This window comes from Panthera pardus, unplaced genomic scaffold, assembly GCF_024362965.1.
Source record: "Panthera pardus isolate Hobbes unplaced genomic scaffold, ASM2436296v1 HiC_scaffold_2, whole genome shotgun sequence".
Classification (NCBI taxonomy): domain Eukaryota; kingdom Metazoa; phylum Chordata; class Mammalia; order Carnivora; family Felidae; genus Panthera; species Panthera pardus.
The window spans coordinates 117,303,729-117,319,039 of NW_026526765.1; the positions used below are offsets into that span (position 1 = coordinate 117,303,729).

The 15,311-nt window shown below is 38.3% G+C and overlaps 1 protein-coding gene across 2 annotated transcripts in view; it reads left to right on the forward strand.

The window, feature by feature from the left end:
• LARS1 (leucyl-tRNA synthetase 1) overlaps positions 1 to 15,311 on the forward strand; it is a 77,477-nt gene that overhangs the window by 41,762 nt on the left and 20,404 nt on the right. For both annotated transcript variants that reach the window (XM_019414197.2, XM_019414198.2), the window contains 4 exons: positions 2,719 to 2,776; positions 4,746 to 4,809; positions 12,447 to 12,630; positions 14,383 to 14,473. In XM_019414197.2, coding sequence (XP_019269742.1) covers positions 2,719 to 2,776; positions 4,746 to 4,809; positions 12,447 to 12,630; positions 14,383 to 14,473 — 397 coding nt within the window. The remainder of the gene's footprint in view (positions 1 to 2,718; positions 2,777 to 4,745; positions 4,810 to 12,446; positions 12,631 to 14,382; positions 14,474 to 15,311) is intronic.

Genomic DNA, 15,311 nt, shown 5'->3' on the forward strand with positions numbered 1-15,311 from the left:
CAGTTACTTTTTTTCTTCTATTAAATGCATACTGAAGCATAAAGCACACCTTCTCCTATCTAGTACATTCGGAAATCCTCCTACTTACTTTAGGCTCACAAAGTGCATCCCTTAGGCTCACGAAACATGTCACATTTCAGGTACCCGGACAGCCTTTGAGTACTTCACTTGACCTGTTTTGTGACTCATTTGACCTCATAGGTGGAGGAATAGAGGTGATTTAAGACAGAGCTTAGAACTTTAGAATTGGAAGGAAACATCCCTTTAGAGCTGAGATCCCTAAGGTTATAGTATTGTTTGGTAGCGGTATTCTGACTAGAGTCTGAATCTAAGAGGCATTTTTTAAAAAGTTTATTTGTTTGTTTTGAGAGAGACAACAAGCGTGCGTATGTGAGTAGGGGAGGGCAGAGAGAGCACATGAGAGAGAGAGAGAGAGAGAAAGAGAGAGAGGGAGAGAGAGAGAGAGAGAGAAGCTCAAGCAGGCTCTGTGCTGTCAGTGCAGAGCCCAGTGCAGGGCTCGATCTCACAAAAGGTGAGATCCTAACTTGAGCCAAAATCAAAAGTCGGATGTTTAACTGGCTTAGCCACCCAGGTGCCCCTAAGAGGCATTTTTAATATCCTGTGCTCAAAAATAATCCTTCTATCATCTTTCTCTTGACCCAGACATGTCTCTCTGCCTCTCCTTCCAGTCTCAATGGCTGAAGAAACAACCCCTCCCTCTGTTCAGATTTTATTTCCTATAACCAAAACTATCTCATGTGATTTCATGTATTTAGGATGAGATTGCATTTTCTTTTCTCAAGAATAAAAGGGAAATTGGAAGTAGAAGAATAAAATAAATCTGATGTGGCTCTTGTTATCCAATTATTTTGTTTAAAATGTAGTTTTGGAGAAATTAGGTATCTCAGGAGTATTTGTTGGTAATATAGCGGAGTCTTAATCCCTTTGCATCAAGTTTTTGACATGTATTAGGTTTTAAAGATTACAGGTAAGTAATATCAGGTGCTTATAAGTAATAACATAGGTAACGCCAGGCACTCTTCTAATCAATTCTAGTAACTCACTTAATTTTCACTACAACTTTTTTTTTTTTAATTTTTTTAACGTTTATTTATTTTTGAGACAGAGAGAGACAGAGCATGAATGGGGGAGGGGCAGAGAGAGAGAGGGAGACACAGAATCCGAAGCAGGCTCCAGGCTCTGAGCCATCAGCCCAGAGCCTGACGCGGGGCTCGAACTCATGGACCATGAGATCGTGACCTGAGTCGAAGTCGGACGCTTAACTGACTGAGCCACCCAGGCGCCCCTTCACTACAACTTTTTGAGGAAGGTCTGCAATATCCTCGTTTTCCAGGCAAGGAACAAGACCGAGGTATAGAGAGCTCAAATAATTCACCCAGAGTTACTCAGCAATGGCAGAACGAGGATGCAAACCCTAGCATTTTGGCTCCAGAACTCTTGCTCTCAACCACTATCCCCATATCATCTCAGTGTTAGAATGAGTGAATGATACGTACATAGTTCAAACATCCAAGCGAGGCGCCTGGGTGGCTCATTTGGTTAAGCGTCTGACTTTGGCTCAGGTCATGTCTCAGGGTTCGTGAATTTAAGACCCACATTGGGCTCTCTGCTGTCAACACAGAGCCCGCTTTGGATCCGCTGTCCCCCTCTCTCTCTCTGCCCCTCCCCTGCTCCATTCTGTCAAAACTAATATGAACATTGAAAAACAAAACCCAGCGGTTCCTAAAAGTAAAAAGCGAACTTTTACCCTTGTCCCCTCATCACTCTACTTCCCATAGGCCATCCTGGCTGCTGCTTTCTTGTGATTTCTTCTGGATAAAATATTTATAGGTAAACCAGTATCAGATGTCTCTCCTTACTTATTTTTTAATTTATACCAAGATGCCATGGTACAGTTTTTTTCCCTCCTAGTAGTATATTTCTAAGATCTTCTTATTTATTTATTTATTTATTTATTTATTTATTTATTTATTTAACGTTTACTTATTTTTGAGATAGAGAGAGAGACAGAGCATGAACGGGGGAGAGGCAGAGAGAGAGGGAGACACAGAATCGGGAGCAGACTCCGATTCTGAGCCATCAGCCCAGAGCCCGACGCGGGGCTCGAACTCACGGACCACGAGATCGTGACCTGAGCTGAAGTTGGACGCTTAACCGACTGAGCCACCCAGGCGTCCCTCTGAGATCTTTTTATAGCCACACTTCTAGCCCTGCCTGTATTTTTTTTTTTAATTTTTAATTTTTTAACGTTTATTCATTTTTGAGACAGAGAGAGACAGAGCATGAACGGGGCAGGGGCAGAGAGAGAGGGAGACACAGAATCAGAAGCAGGCTCCAGGCTCTGAGCCATCAGCCCAGAGCCCGACGCGGGGCTCGAACTCACGGACCGCGAAATCGTGACCTGGGCTGAATTCGGACGTCTAACTGACTGAGCCACCCAGGCGCCCCTGTATTTTTAAAATAGTTACTACATAGTATTTCAGTGTATGCCTGCATCATAGTTTATGTAACCAGTCCTTCACTTAACGCACACTTTACTTGTTTTTATTTTTTTCGTTATGAACAGCACTCAATAAATATCCTTGTACATTTGTCTTTGCAAATTTTTACAGATCTTTTAGCATTTACCTCAACTTTTTAAGCTTAAACTAGAATGTTTATGTTGTATTTTCTGTCTTTGAACATTTACCTGTAAAGTGACAAATGGCCTGCAGCTGTGAGAGCAAATGGACATCTCCTCCTCAACTCTGAGAAAGTAAGTAAGGCTTTTGGCCTCTCGAAAGTTTAAAATTCTGCAGAAAACTGCAGATACAGGAAGTTGTATTTCTTAAAGAAATAAAGAGTATAAAAATCAGAGAGTTAGTCTTCCATTTAAAATATATAGGACTTCCAGCATAAATTAGGGAGTAGAGTGAATAGTATTAACTGAGGGGAGGGAGTGGGAAAATTTGTTATGTTATGTTTTGTTATGTTACATTATGATATGTTAGAGAGAAGGAGAGAGAACGTGAGCAGGGAAGAGAGGCAGAGGGAGGGAGAGAGAGAGAGAATCTTAAACCCTTAAGCAGGCTCCACGCTCAGCATGGTACCTGATGCGGGGCTGCATCCCATGACCCAACTGGGATCATGACCTGAGCCAAAATCAAGAGTTGGGTACTCAACCGACTGAGCCACTCAGGTGCCCCAAAACTTACTTATTTTAACATTTGTGGTTAGAATGACAGAAGGTAACACAAATTATGACTAGAGGAGAGAGAGATAGATAAGAAACATAAAGATCCTAGCATTGTGACCCTAGAATATCTTTCTCATTAAGTTGAGAAGATCATTTGGTGGGATTTGTTTTATACTATGACCAGCCACTGAATTATAATAACAGAATTTTGGAATTGCTAGGATTCTTAACAGTCATGTAATGTTTCTTCCCAGGCAATGTAATATTTCTGTTTATACTAGTACTGCTTCCAGTATTGTTAAAACTCTTAGTATATATGATTTTTAATAGGCTACGTAAGACTTTATGTCTCATTAATCAATATCTTCAACAGGAGGTTATGCAAACCTCATAACCAAGCCCTTGTTTGCTCTTGTGATGCTTTTGTGCACATTAGAAAGGGGTACCCCTCCTCAACCAAACCTGAAATTAAGTTACTATGTTATTTCTTAATAATGACAATTGTAGCAAGTTGGATTTGTTACAGTTAGTGAATTTTGCTGCTCCTGTTGGAATATTAATGGTAAAACAGTATTCTTTGCTATAAATATCTGTCATAATGAGAATAGACATACATTTAAACAAATAATAGATGGTCTGAATTGCAAAATGAAACATCATTTAACCAGGGTTCTAATATTGAAAGGGAATAAAAAAGTTCATTTAAAATAATCTCTATATTAGGCCGAAAAACAGCTCTTTGATTAGAAACATGGGCTATTGGATGCGCCTGGCTGGCTTAGTTGGTAAAGCATGTGACCCTTAATCTCAGGGTTATGAATTCAATCCTTATATTGGATGTGGAGCCTACTAAAAAAAAAAAAGCTATTTATAGAGTTTGTTAGATCAACAAGGACTTTTGATTCTTAAATTCATTTTTACTTTGTAAGTCAAAGTGACACTATGTATGTCATATATTTATATGTATGTATATATGTGTATATATGTATATGAATGTAAATTGTGGTATATCATGACATTCTCTTTGGTCTCAACGTTGTTGTACTCTACACTGTACTGAATTTCTTAGAACTAGATACTTTATTGCCATGTAGCATAAAACTGGATAATCACCTCTGTTTGGTATCAGAAAGTTATGATAAAGATATAACATTCTTAAATAGTAAAGATTGATAGGCTGTGCACAGTGCCTCCTTTGATGTGGTGCCCTCAGGTAGAGCACAGCTTGAACAAACAATTATTGTGACGCCGTTGACAGGAAGTTCCCTAAAAGCCTAACTCTGACCTCATACACTAGTCCTTTCATTTCTGAAGGAGTCTCATTGCTGTAAAGCTCTTCTTTATAACCAGCTGAAATGAAGTCACTTAGTAACCGGACTTTAGTTTCTATGTCTGGAAAATTAGTGCAAGGTATCTTTTCCATTCCCTCTTTGTAATATTTTTTGTCTGTGTTTATCTGATTGTGGCTAACCCATGTATTTTGATTTGGCTGATTTGGTTTATTTTACTTATATGCTTAATAATGCCTGGTCATTGACTTTTATTTCAGATGTCAAAATCCACAGGCAACTTCCTCACTTTGACCCAAGCTATCGACAAATTTTCAGCAGATGGTGAGTATGCTTTTTTATTATTGCTATTATGTAGGGTCTGATTCTCTTCAGATTATAGAAAACAAGTTAAAATTGTTTCAGTTTTACTGCCTTTTTTTTTTTTTTTTTTTTTTGCTTTTACAGTAGTTTAAAATACTCGTGTTTTCTTTGTGTACAAGCAATGTAATATTTAAAATGTAAGAATTGCTGACATGATCTTTTTAGGAACAGATTTGAACTAAGACTATTAGAGTCTTTTTTAAAAAAGAAACTCACTGTAATTGCTACCCGGCTTGCTTCTAATTTCTTACTACTTGAAAGATGAAAGAATCGGTTTGTAGAGATGTTGACTGTGAAGCTTTTCCAAAGTATTTGCTTCGTACTTGATATAAATATGGGTCACTTAAACCTGGGAGCATTCATTTTTTAGAACAGTCTTTTCTCCTTGGCCTCAGTACTGTTCCATTTGATCATTACTTTGTCAAGGGAAGACATGCACTGTGTAACCTGAAGGAACCATTCATTACTTTGGTCATCATGGCACTTGTTTCTTCTCATCATGGCTAGCACAGTTTGAGGCCATACTGATGGGAATGGAAAGAACTAACCTAACTAACTTGGAGAAACATTGCTTTGACTGGACACTGTAAACCAAAAAGAACTGCACATCAGTACTGTAATTGGTAAGACTATTTCATGCGTGAGGTATAGGTTAGCAGTGAGTGCTGGGATTGAACAAATATATCTATTGTAGATGAGAGCTCACTGTCAAAGAAGATGGAAATAATAAAGGGGGAATGCTAGAAGGCACCCTGTGGTGTTGGATTGGAATTGGCAATATCTAATGGTTTTAATTTTATATATAGATAGATTAATGCAAAAATTAACTTTGGTGTGTGCAGTGGGTTAGTGCATGTGCACACATTTCCCTAGCTGTGTGTGCCAAGAGGGCTTATGAGCAGTGACACCCCAGTGGCAGATGCACACCTGGCATTCAGATCTTGGTTTCTAACTACAGTTTTCTGATAAGTGGAACTGGGGTGCCTAGGAGAAGTGACCGATTTGCAGGCTGGAGTAGGGAAAATAACAAGATGAGCATGGAACACATTGTTCCAGAAAATAAGGGAATATTTCAATAAGGATGGGGACATTTGAAGGGCACACAGGTACTGAAGACAGAAGGTGGCAGCAGAGTAGGAGGATTCTCACTTGCCTTGTCCCATGAATACAGCTAAATAACTATCAGATCATCTTAAATAGCCCAGAAATCTCTATGAAGACTGGCAGAACACACTCTACAACTAAAGATAGAGAAGGGGCCATATTGAAGAAGGTAGGAAGTGTGGAGACATGGTTTGGGAAAGAAACAGATCATGACCGCTGTTGGGGAGAGGGAGCTGCAGTCATGGAAAAGAACAAGACACAAACTAGCACACAGGGGAGCACATGGGGAAAACAAATCCCTATAGCAAAGGGCTTGGAAAGCGAGAGAGCCTCAATTTTTGAGTACTTGTATCCAGTGGGGCTTAATTAAAGTTTGGAGTTTTAAAGGTCACTGTGCTTGGCTCTGGAATAGCCTGGAGGACATTGGGGCTGTGTTTGGAGAGAAGGCAAGCAAACATCATGCAGACATATGGCAGGGAAACAGTGATCTGAAGAGCACCCGGGACACACAGTGGAGAAGTTAGTTGCTCATCTCATAGCATGTTCCGGAGTGGCAGCATTCACAGAGGGACCCCTCCAGGAACAAAGGAATTGGCAGGTGCCATTCCCTTCCTTATCCTTCAGCATAAACACAGGGCCGCCAGTAGGAACTAGTGCAGTGCTGATATTTGCCACCTAACTTGCTTACATCAACCCCCACCACTCTGCATTTTGGTGGAACCACACCTCCTGATTATGCTTGCCTCAGTCCCAGTGCAGCAGGCCCCCTTCCCCAGAAGACTGGCTCAAACCCCTGCCCACACCATGTCTCTCGAACTGAGAATTTTATGAGGCCTTAGTGCTGGCAGCACCAGGTTTCATTTCACAAGCAGACCAGAGCACACCTAGTTTAAGTGCACCACATTCAGGGACCAAACACTGCCCACAACAGGCAAAGAGAGCATCTGTAGATGACTGGCCTGAAAGATAAAGCAGCCAGGAAAAACAGCAGAGCACATGCAGCATACATTGGAGATATTCCTGGGAGCAGCAGGTCCTGGGGAAATGGGGATACTACACAGTAGGACACTATAGGCTTTTCTTCATAAAGCCTTTACCTTCAAGAACAGGAGACATTAGCTGACTTTCCTAATGCACAGAAACAGGCACAGAGATTTGGACAAAATGAGAAGACATAATTTGTCCCAAATGAAAGAATAAGACAAGGCCATGGCTGGAGATCTAAGCGAAACAGATATAAATAACATGCCTGATTAAGAATTTAAAGCACCGATCATAAGGATACTCACTGGATTTGAGAAAAGAGTAGAGAACATCATTGGGACCATCAACACAGAGATAAGGAATAACAGCAGAGATAATGGGCTCAGTAAACAAAGTGCGAAACACACTCGAAATGAACAGCAGGCTGGAAGAAGCAGAGGAATGAATTAATTACTAGATGACAGAGTAATAGAAAGTAATCAAACTGAACAAAAGAGAGAAAAAAGAATTCTGCAAAGTGAGAGTAGACTTAAGGAACTCAGTGACTCCATCAAACATAGTAACAATCCTATTATAGAGTCCCAGAAGAAGAAGAGAGAAAAGCAGGCAGAGAATGTATTTGAAGACATAATAGCTGAAAACTTACCTAATCTGGAGAAGGAAACAGATAGCCAGATCTAGGAAACACAGAGAATCTCCAACAAAATTAACAAAAGCAGACCCATTCCAAGACATATTGTAGTTAAAATGGCAAAATATAGTGATAAGGAAAAAATATTAAAAGCATCAAGACAAGGGGTGCCTGGGTGGGTCATTTGGTTAAGCGTCCCACTCTTGATTTTGACTCGTGTCCTGATCTCATGGTTTGTGGGTTCGAGCCCTGCATTGGGCTTTGTGCTGATATGCAGAGCCTGCTTGGGATTCTCTTTCTGCTTTCTCTGCCTTTCCCCTGCTCATGTTCTCTCTCTCTCTCTCTCTCTCTCTCTCTCTCTCTCTCTCAAAAATAAATAAATAAACATTAAAAAACAGCAAGACAAAAGAAGATGGTTACATACAAAGGAAACCCCATAAGTTGATCAACAGATTTTTTAGCAGAAACTTTCCAAGCTAGAAAGGAGTGACATGATATATTCAAAGTGCTAAATGGGAAAAACCTGCAGCCAAGAATACTCTGTCCATCAAGGCTATCATTCAGAATGGAAGAATAGATAAAGAGCTTTCCAGACAAAAACTAAAGGAGTTCATGACTAGTAAACCAGCCCTGTAAGAAATATTAGAGGACTCTGAGTGGAAAGGAAAGACCAAAAATGACAGTATGGGGGTAGCAAACACAAAAGCAATAAAAAATGAATATATCTGTAAAAAAAACAGTCAAGGAATTTACAAAATAAAAGGATGTAAAACATCATATACCTAAAACATGGGGAGGGATGGAAGTGAAGAATGGGTTTAAACTTAAATGACCATCAACTTAATACAATACAGACCATGATATGCATAAGATGTTATGTATAAATCTAATGGTAACCACAAATAGAATACTAATAAATATACAAAGAATGAAGAGAAAGAAATTAAAATATATCACTAAAGGAAACCAACAAACCATGAAAGAGAGTAAGACAAGAAACGATCAGAGAAAATTTTCAGAAACAACACAAAGCAAGTAATAAAATGACAAGAAATACATATCTATCAATAATTACCTTGAATGTAAATGGACTACACACTCCAATCAAAAGATGCCGCATGACATAATGAATAAAAACAGCAAGAGCCATTTATATGCTGCCTACAAGAAACTCATTTTTTTTAAGATTCTATTTTTAAATAATCTCTACACTGAAGGTGGGGCCCCAAATCACAAACCTGATATCAAGAGCTGCACGCTCCACTGACTGAGCCAGCCAGGCACCCCCTACAAGAGACTCATTTTAGACTTAAAGGCACCTGCAGATTGAAAGTAAGGGGATAGAGAAACATCTCTTGCAAATGGATGTCAGAAGAAAGCCAGAGTAGCAGTACTTATATTGGACAAAATAGACTGTAAAACAAAGACTATAACAAGAGGTAAAGAAGGACACTGTGCAATAATAAAGGGGACAGTCCAACAGGAAGATATAACCATTATATCTGCACCCAAATACATAAAACAGTTAATGGCAAACATAAAGGAACTGATCGATAATAATACAGTAACAGTAGCGGACTTTAACACCCCACTTACATTAATGAACAGGTCATCTAAACAGAAAATCAACCAGGAAACAATGGCTTTGAATGACACACTGGACCAGATGGATTTAACAGATATATTTAGAACATTCCTTTGTAAAACAGCACAATACACATTCTTTTCAAGTGCACATGGAACATTCTCTAGAATGGATCACATATTACGCCACAAAACAAGCCTTAACAAATTTAAAAAGATCCAAGTCGTAACACGCATCTTTTCTGATCACAACATTATGAAATTAGAAGTTAACCACAAGAAAAAATCTGGAAAGACCACAAATACATGGTGATTAAATACCATGCTATTAAACTTGGAATGGGCCCTGGGGTGCCTGCGTGGCTCAGTCAGTTAAGTGTCCCACTCTCCATTTTGGCTCAGGTCATGATCTCACAGTTCTTGGGTTTGAGCACCACATTGGGCTCTGCACTGACAGTTTGGAGCCTGCTTGAGATTCTCTCTCTGCCCCTCCCCACACCTCTTTCTCAAAATAAATAAACCTAAAAAACAAAAAAAACAAAAAACCCCCAAAACATTGAATAGACCAACCAGGAAATAAAAGGAGAAATAAAAAAGTACATGGAAACAAATGAAAATGGAAATAGAATGGTCCAAAACCTTTGGGACACAGTGAAAGCAGTTCTGAGAGAAGTTTATAACAATCCAGTTCTACCTCAAGAAGCAAAAAAAAATCTCAAACAATCTAACATTACACCTAAAGGAGCTAAACAAAGAGCAAGAAGCAAAACCTAAAACCAGCAGAGGTTAGGAAGTAATAAAGATCAGAGTAGAAATAAATGATATAGAAACTAAAACAAAAACAAAAACCCCAGTGAAACAGATCAATGAAACTAGGAGCTGGTTCTTGGAAAAAAATCAATAAAATTGATAAACTTCTAAGTAGACTCATCAAGAAAAAAAATAGAAAGGACCCAAATAAATAAAATCATAAATGAGAGAGGAGAAATAACAAACACCACAGAAATACAAACAATTAGAATATTATGCAAAACTATATGCCAACAAATTAGGCAACCTAGAAGAAATGGATAAATTTCTAGAAACATATAACCTCCAAAAGCTGAAACAGGAAGAAATAGAATATTTGAACAGACTGATTACCAGCAAAGAAATTGAATCAGTAATCAAAAAACTCCCAAAAAATAAAAGTCCAGAACCAGATGTCTTCAGGGGCGAATTTTACCATTTATTTATTCAAAGATTTTATTTTATTAAAAAAAAAACGTTTATTCATTTTGAGGGAGAGCGCAAGCAGGGGAGGGGCAGGGAAAGCAGGGGAGGAGCAGAGAGAGGGAGGGAGAGAGGGAACATCCCAAGCTGGCTCTGTGCTGTGAGCACGGAGCCTGATGTAGGGCCCAGTCTCAGAAACGTGAGATCATGACCTGAGCTGAAATCATGAGTTAGATGGACACTTAACCAACTGAGCCACCCAGGTACCCCACCAAGATATTTTTTAATCACAAAAGGAAAAACGATTAAGTCTATAATGGAGAAAAGTCGGCAGACACTACGTCAGTGATGAAAGCTTGCAACACCAGTAAAAAGTCGTATCAGTATCTTGCACCTCCCTGATAGTGATGCACTGAGAAGACACATAACATCGCTTCTGCCAGAGGTGTATAAGCTCAGTCTAATCATGAGAAAACATCAGACAAACCAAGCTGAGAGAAATTCTATTAAGTAACTGATGAGTACTCATCAAAAATGTCAGGGTCATGAAAGACAAAGACTAAGAAACTGTCACAGATATGAGGAGACCAAGGAGGTAAAATGATTAAATGCAATGTGTTTTTCCAGATTGGATCCCGCAGCAGAAATAGAATATTAGAAGAAAAACTGGTGAAATTTGAATAAGATCTGTAGTTTCGTTAATACTATCGTACTAATGTTAACTTCCTGGGTTTGAAACTATGGTTAGGTAGGTTGTTAATGTTAGGGGAGCCTGTTAAATGTCTAATGTTTATGTCTATTCTCTTGCACCTTTTCTTTAAGTGTAAAATTATTTGAAATAAAAAGTTAAAAGTTTAGAGCTTCTTGTGTATTATAATGTATATTTAATGCTTACATAACTTAATGTGACATGTTCTCATCTCCCTTGTAGGCATAGATGGTAGAAAGCAATACCTACTCTTCTGAACTTGTACTTTTTCTCTTAATTGTTCATATTTGAGATCATTCCATATAGATACATATTGAGTTTCCTCACTCTTTTGCAGCATTATAGTATTCCATTGTACAAGGATATCCTGTAACTTAATTAGGCTGTTATTAATGTTTTTTTTTTTTTCAATATTTTAGCATAAAGATTCTGGTTGGAAAGCAAAATTTTGTTAGAAAGCTTAGAAGAATCGCTTTTAGAAATAAGAAATTAAGTATATTTTTGTACATGGAAGGCACCAGTGTATGTACTCATGCATTAAAATATAGTGTTTTGCTCCCTCTAAATGAGGCTTAGTTGCTGATAGGAATCCCTATTGCCAGTTTATCATTTTTTTCCCCTGCTTCATTAAAGACCACTTCATCTCATTAACTCAGCATGCCTGAGAAAAAACAGCTATTGATGCTAAGTGTATGCAAATAAATACATGTGATTCAAATATTTGAACAACATTGTGGATCCTACTTTTGGTGATTTTTATTTTTGTTTTAGATCCATGGCAATCCTTTATTATTTTTTAAATTTTTTATATTTTTTTAATTTTATAAAGTTTATTTATAAAGAGAGAGAGAGAGAGAGAGAGAGGGCACAATCAGGGAAAGGGCAGAGAGAGGAGAGAGAATCCCAAGTAGGCTCTGCACTGTGAACCAAGAGCCCGATGTGGGGCTTGATCTCACAAACTATGAGATCATGACCTGAGCTGAAATCAACACTTGGAAGCTTAACCGACTGAGCCACCCAGGCGTCCCCATGCAGTCCTTTAAAGCATCTGCTATTTCTTAATTTATATGTAGGTTTGCAGTATACCGAATTGGATACATTGTTGATATTTAGTAACCATATTTTGTTTTTAAATTATTTTTTAAAAGTCTATTTATTTACTTTGAGAGAGAGACACACACAGAGCGTGAGCATGGGAGGGGCAGAGAGAGAGAATCCCAAGCCCCGCTTGAGGCTCAGTCTCAGGAACAGCAAGATCACGACTGGAGCCAAAGTCAAGAGTCAGACGCTTAAGTGACTGAGTCACCCAGGTCCTCACCAACCACATTTTAAAATCATCAGTGATCTTCCTTCTTTTTCTTTTTCCTCCTGCAGGAATGCGTTTGGCTCTGGCTGATGCTGGTGATACTGTTGAAGATGCTAACTTTGTGGAAGCCATGGCAGATGCAGGTATTCTCCGTCTGTACACCTGGGTAGAGTGGGTAAAAGAAATGGTTGCCAACTGGGACAGCCTCCGAAGCGGGCCTGCCAGCACCTTCAATGATAGAGTTTTCGCCAGGTAATTTGTGGACTCTGGCCACTTTGTACTTCAGAGTTGCTTAGTCCTTGTGCATTTTTAAGTTTTCTTTTTTTTTCCTCTCCTAAAATAAATTAGATGTTAATAATAGCTACTATTCACTGAAAGCTTACTTGTTCTAGGTACTCTGCTAAGCTCTTCACATCCATTATCTGATTTTACCCTCACAGCAACCTTATGTGATAAAGATATTACTAGCTCTATTTTAAAGAAATCGAAGCTTAGAAAAATTAAGTATTTTATTAAGTGCCTCAAAACTAATAGTTTCAGATGGAGGATATGAATTTGCTTCTTTCTCCAGAGCTCATTCTCATTACCATTTTATCATGCTGTCTTGGCATTAGAGTAGGACAGAATGGTTAAATGAAAAGTAGATTAAAACGGTAAGAGAATGTCATTTTTTTTTTTCTTTGTAAAAGCATTTATCATCATCTTTGCATCAGGAGCCATCTTAAGAACTGGTGTTACAAAGTTGAATAGGACTTGACCCTTCACTGTAGTCTAGCAGGAGAAGAAAACACATATCCAACACATTACAAGTGCGATAATATAGATAGAGGGAATTCAGAGGAGATGGCTTGTGAGTTCTGGGTTTCTTGAAAACTATATGGATTTTTACAGAGAGGAGAAAGCCATGGAGAGCGTGGTATTTATGTGAAGCACCATATATGGGGGGAGAGTAGAAGATCAAACAAGTTGGGGCCAGATTAGGCTAAATTAAGAAGGGCCATAGGTATGGGAATGCAAGCTGGTGTATCCACTCTGGAAAACAGTATGGAGGTTCCTCAAAAAACTAAGAAATAGAATTACCCTACGACCCAGCAATTATACTACTAGGCATTTATCCAAGGGATACAGGTGTGCTGTTTTGAAGGGACACATGCACCCCCCTGTTTATAGCAGCACTATCGACAATAGCCAAAGTATGGAAAGAGTCCAAATGTCCATCAATGGATGAATGGATAAAGAAGATGTGGTATATCTATACAATGGAGTATGACTCGGCAATCAAAAAGAATGAAATCTTGCCATTTGCAACTACGTGGATGGAACTGGAGGGTATTATGCTAAGTGAAATTAGTCAGAGAAAGACAAAAGTCATGACTTCACTCATATGAGGACTTTAAGAGACAAAACAGATGAACCTAAGGGAAAGGAAACAAAAATAATATAAAAACAGGGAGGGGGACAAAACAGAAGAGACTCATAAATATGGAGAACAAACTGAGGGTTATGGGAGGGGTTGTGGGAGGGGGGATGGGCTAAAGGGGTAAGGTGCACTAAGGAATCTACTCCTGAAATCACTGTTGCACTATATGCTAACTAATTTGGGTGTAAATTAAAAAAAAATAAAACAAGTTAATAAAAAAAAATAATTACACAAAAGTCAAAAAAAAAAAAAAAAAAAAAAAGGAGGGCCATAGGTAGCATGAGAAAAATTTTAACAGCCAATGTTGTTTAAAATGCAGCAAGTAATATAAAACATAAAGGCAAAATTGTTAAGCTGTTTTCATATTGTATTTTGGGGTTCATGATAAAGTTTCCATCAAGAAATTGTTAAACAAGGCCATCACTAACTGTTGTTAACTGGTTTTGTGGTTGAGTGGTCTTAAATGTTTCAGGCGTTCTCATTATAATGCTTATTAGTATATGCAGCAGTTATTTATATTTTTGTGTGCTTGCATTTAAAATATGTCATTTAAACTCAGTCATCTTTTTTCCCCTATTCAATAGTGAGATGAATGCAGGAATTATAAAAACAGATCAAAATTATGAAAAGATGATGTTTAAAGAAGCTTTGAAAACAGGGTTTTTTGAATTTCAGGTAGGCCTTTCTTTTAGTAGCTGTAAGCTGTGTTAGTATGAATATGATGTATTTCACCCTTTTTCCCTCCTGCTATAACATAATAACTAAAGTAGAGATTGACGGGGTGCCTGCGTGGCTCAGTCAAATGCATCTGACTTTGGCTCAGGTCATGATCTCACAGTTCATGAGTTCGAACCCCATGTCGGACTCTTGTGCTGACAGCTCAGAGTCTGGAGCCTTTTTCGGATTCTGTGTCTCCCTCTCTCTCTGTCCCTCCCCTGTTCACGCTCTGTCTCTCTCTCTTTCTGTCTCTCAAAAATGAATGAATGAATAGAGACTGAAATTGTTCCCAAGCAGTTTTTAAATTCCTAAGTAATTGTGATTTTAAATATTTCTCTTTGATATTCTTTCGTTTGTGTTCATGTAATATAAGTATTTCTGTTTCTAGTAGAGCTGTGAGTTAAGAGGTTAAGTATAAAAACCAGCCACATTTTGCAGGAGAACATTTTAAATTGATAAAACATAAAGGCAAAATTGTAACTAATTGCCATTGGTTTGAAAACAAGCGTGTTCTGATATTTTCCACAAGGTGTCAGTATTTCCTCAAGTTTGGCAGTTCAAGTGCTTAAAGTAAAAATGTAGGTTTCCTCAATCAGTTTTGTAAAATATCACATTGGGATTTATGTAACTTGCTTTTCATAGATGTGGTTAAATAAGGATAAGTGCTGAACATAGCAGTGTGTCATATTTATAGCCATTTTTGATACTTAATATCTTTTCTTATAGGCTATTCAGAACATCGTCAGCCCTTAATATGCAGTTTAAATTGTGCAGCCTTTATGTCTGTTAATGTATT